A 3,693-nucleotide genomic window follows, 5' to 3' on the forward strand; every position below is an offset into this window, starting at 1 on the left:
TAATTATCTAATATAATAAAACTAACATTTTTTATTTTTTTTATTAGCAAAATAAATCAACGTTGACAAAACTATCTTTTTCTTGTTGTTTTCATCAACATATGAAATTGAACTCAAATCCATAAAGGAAAAATATTTTTTTTTTAAATCTCAAGAACTATTAAATACCATGAAGCTATTGAATTCTATCTAATTTATAGCACTTGAATCGTGATTTTTTTAAATAAATATTAAAATGATATATTTTTAAAAAAATTTAAAGTAAAATGAAGATCGATTAAGTCACTCATCAACTCTTAACTACTTTAATTTAAAACACATCCTAAGCTTGGATTATCCAGCTGATCTACCAATTAATCAAGTTTAAAACCATTGTCCCCAACCATACAAATATTTACATGACGTTGATACGATGCAGCCATTACTTTTATCTAAAAATTCATGGTTTTTTATTTGTAATAAACAAACAAGCATGAAGGGCATTAAGGTCCGTGAAATTTTATTAGATATTGCACATTTGATAGTCTAATCTCCTCCGTTGCTGACTCCCATTGGCTATACCCACAGAAGAGGAAAGAAACCGCTTTTCTATTTTTTTTTTTTTTCCCTTACCATGGAAAAAGAGAAAAAAGGAAAATCCAGTCTCTCTCTCTTTACTCACTGCATCAACACCACCACCTCCATCCTTTTGAAGCATCTCAGAGAGAGTGAGGGTTTTTTAGTGGCTTCGTTTTGGTGTTAATGCTATCTTCTTGAGTGAAGTTTGCTTAGTTTCACACTTAGAAAAATGGGTTGTTTTCAGATTTGATGGTTACCGTTGCTTCCTATGATAAAATTCAAGCAGGATTTATCTATCTTATCAAGGTCTCTGTTCTTGCTCTGTTCCCCCCTGTTTCAAGAAAAATCAAATGGGTTTGCCTTGTTCTGTCTCTTGTTACCTTTGTTCACCTTCTTGATTTCTTAACCTGTCTTTGATCTGATTTGTAAGGAAAGAAAAGGACTTTTAACAAGCAAGTGGGCTGCCTTTCTTCTTGGAGATCTTAGTCAAGAAACAGGGGACTAAATGGAGCACCATCATCATTTTCTTCATGGTCATAATGAACACCAACAAATTCATCAGAAACAAACGAATCCTGGGTTAACAAGGTATCAATCCGCACCGAGTTCATATTTATCAAATATTTTGGACAGAGACTTCTGTGAAGAGTTTCTCAATAGGCCGGCAAGTCCGGAAACAGAACGAATTCTCGCGAGATTTTTAGCCAGTTCTAGTGGTAATACAGAGAATATATCAAGTCAAAATCTTTGTGAGATTAAACAAGATTCTCCAGAAGCAGTTCCACAAACTAATCAGCAACCCCAGATGGTGGCTGCAATGAATAATCTTGGCAGTGACACAAGAGTGCAGAAGCAGCAGCAGCAGCAGCAGAGCAATTACTCTGCCTCACAGGGTTTTTATCAAAATCAAGCAAAACCTCCATTACCAGATCAGAAGTCAGGTTCTGGAATGAATTATAGATCAATGAATTCAGTGGGAACGGAGAGGTTGCCTTCCATGAAGCCCAGTAGTAGCAATAACTCGAATCTAGTTCGACATAGTAGCTCACCTGCAGGGCTTTTCTCCAACATAAATAGTGAATTTGAATTTGAAAATGGTATGTTGTTTTTTTTACCCTTTTGTTTGATTTCTTGGAAAGAATGAGAAAAATGAGAAGCTGGTGCTTGATTTGATGAATTATTTTAAGGCTTTTATTTAAATAGCCAATGAATAGAATGAAAGGAAAGCAGAAAAAAATAATAGAAACTGCAGATTTTCTGTGTTGTGAATTGACAGTTTCAGTTAAGGAAAGTACTATTAATTTTGATTAAATTCTTTGAGTATTTGCTGATAACCAATCATTTGAACTAGCAAGTGGGGGTTAAAAAATTTTGAAAAGAAGAAATAAAAGTTTTGAAAGCAAAACCAACAGGATTTATTATTTTAAATACACTAAAATGTTTGATTTATGGTCTTATATACCAATAGGAGATTGAGTTTTCTGGTTCTTTCTTTGATGTCACACAGATTCTTGTTTTGAATCCTGATTGACTAGAGTTATGAAAAGGGACAAAATTAATGTTACCATATGGCAGGCTATGCTGTCTTGAGAGGTATGAGAGATCTTGGAGCAGGTAATAGAGACATAAACTATTCTGCAGCCAGCAGGCCAACTCCTTCTTCAGGGAGAATGGGTCCAGTTGCTGAAATGGGAAACAAAAACATGGGAGAAAATAGCCCAGAGAGTGGTGGTTATTCTGAAACTCGCAGCAGTAATTATGTCTCAGGTTACCCTATTGGATCTTGGGATGATTCTGCTATGCTATCTGCTGGTTCAAAAAGACACCTTACAGATGATGATACGACAGTACTTTCTGGTCTAAATGCATCTGAAACTCAGGTAGAGCATTTTTCCGTACCGGAATTTGTTAATTCTTAATCTATCTCAAGTTGATAAGATAACTTTTTTTCTTGGAGATTTTGATTTCCTATGAGTTTGGTTGTTTAGCAGAATGAAGAGGGAGGAAATCGCCCTCCGGTGTTGGTTCATCACATGAGTTTGCCAAAAACTGCTGCAGAAATTTCAGCCATCGAGAAGTTCTTGCAATTTCAAGATTCCGTGCCTTGCAGGACTAGAGCTAAGCGTGGTTGTGCTACTCATCCAAGAAGCATTGCTGAGAGGGTAAAGTCTCTTTGGTTATTATTTGTTCCTTGAGCTAAGCATGGGTTTGAGATTAATTCTAGATCCCATATGGATTTGAATTGTGTGCAGGTGAGAAGAACTAGAATCAGTGAACGAATGAGGAAACTCCAGGATCTTGTACCTAACATGGATAAGGTAGAATCTTTCCCCTTTTCTATATCTGCTAGTTTTGTTTAAGCCTTAGACAATGCTTTGTTTCCCCCATTTGCAGCAAACAAACACATCAGACATGCTGGATTTGGCTGCTGACTACATCAAGGACCTTCAAAGGCAAGTCCAGGTATGTTACACTAACGAATTTGAACCAAAACCCACTAGAAAAAACCCTACAGGCTACAAAGAAGTTCCTTCCTATGTACAAAACCTTCCTTTGCATTCATGTTTCATGTATTTTTTTGCAGACACTTTCAGAGATTCGTGCAAGGTGTGCATGCATAAACAAGCAGCAGCCCTAGTCGAAAATGTCGAAGTATGAATTAGTTTGTGTATAGAACCAATAAGAATTTGCAAGACTAGAGATGAAGGCAAAGCTGGGTTCTCTCTTGCACTGAAAAATATGAAGGTGCTGCTTACAGCCAGGGAGGGCTATATTTATTATGTGGGGATGGGAGTGAAGATCGAATGCCCCAGAAGCTAACTTTAAGATTCAGCCAACCCCCACCCTATGTTGCTTATTGATCAAAGGCATGTTTCTTTATGCGGCTGGACCGTATTTTTTTAGTTATAAATTAATATTTTTTAGGTTTTTTTTTATCGTTTTAATATGCTAAATGTTAAAAATAAATAAAAAATATATTATTTTAATATATTTTTAAATAAAAAATACTATAAAAATCAACCAAGAACCCCCTCAGTAAGTCTCAAAGTAACAGAAAACTAGCATGGATGTTGTAACGTGTGGTTCTAGTTTTTGGAACTTAACCAAATTAAGGAAAAATGATGGGCTCAAAGA

At 35.6% G+C, this 3,693-nt stretch overlaps 1 protein-coding gene across 8 annotated transcripts; it reads left to right on the plus strand.

Annotated features, from left to right (window-relative positions):
• Nucleotides 1–546: 546 nt before the first annotated feature.
• Nucleotides 547–3,488, plus strand: LOC105134938 (transcription factor bHLH122-like). 8 transcript variants are annotated; one of them, XM_011039556.1, is made up of 7 exons: nucleotides 547–864; nucleotides 989–1,655; nucleotides 2,134–2,438; nucleotides 2,547–2,720; nucleotides 2,811–2,876; nucleotides 2,953–3,021; nucleotides 3,143–3,488. In XM_011039556.1, the coding sequence occupies exons 2-7, from the start codon at nucleotides 1,064–1,066 to the stop codon at nucleotides 3,194–3,196; spliced, it is 1,260 nt and encodes a 419-aa protein (XP_011037858.1). In that variant the 5' UTR covers nucleotides 547–864; nucleotides 989–1,063; the 3' UTR covers nucleotides 3,197–3,488. The 8 variants fall into 8 exon arrangements, with proteins under 8 accessions (XP_011037858.1, XP_011037859.1, XP_011037860.1 ...); XM_011039557.1 differs by having other exon boundaries at nucleotides 994–1,655; XM_011039558.1 differs by having other exon boundaries at nucleotides 547–707.
• The last annotated feature ends 205 nt before the right edge of the window (nucleotides 3,489–3,693 follow it).

This window comes from Populus euphratica, unplaced genomic scaffold, assembly GCF_000495115.2.
Source record: "Populus euphratica unplaced genomic scaffold, PopEup_1.0 scaffold57.1, whole genome shotgun sequence".
Lineage (NCBI taxonomy): Eukaryota > Viridiplantae > Streptophyta > Magnoliopsida > Malpighiales > Salicaceae > Populus > Populus euphratica.

Coding starts and splice junctions, on each gene's coding strand:
- LOC105134938 (XM_011039555.1), top strand. CDS start 1,064: ATGGAGCACCATCATCATTTTCTTCATGGTCATAATGAACACCAACAA. Junction 2,439..2,546: donor TAAATGCATCTGAAACTCAG/GTAGAGCATTTT, acceptor TTGGTTGTTTAG/CAGAATGAAGAGGGAGGAAA. Junction 3,022..3,142: donor ACCTTCAAAGGCAAGTCCAG/GTATGTTACACT, acceptor ATTTTTTTGCAG/ACACTTTCAGAGATTCGTGC.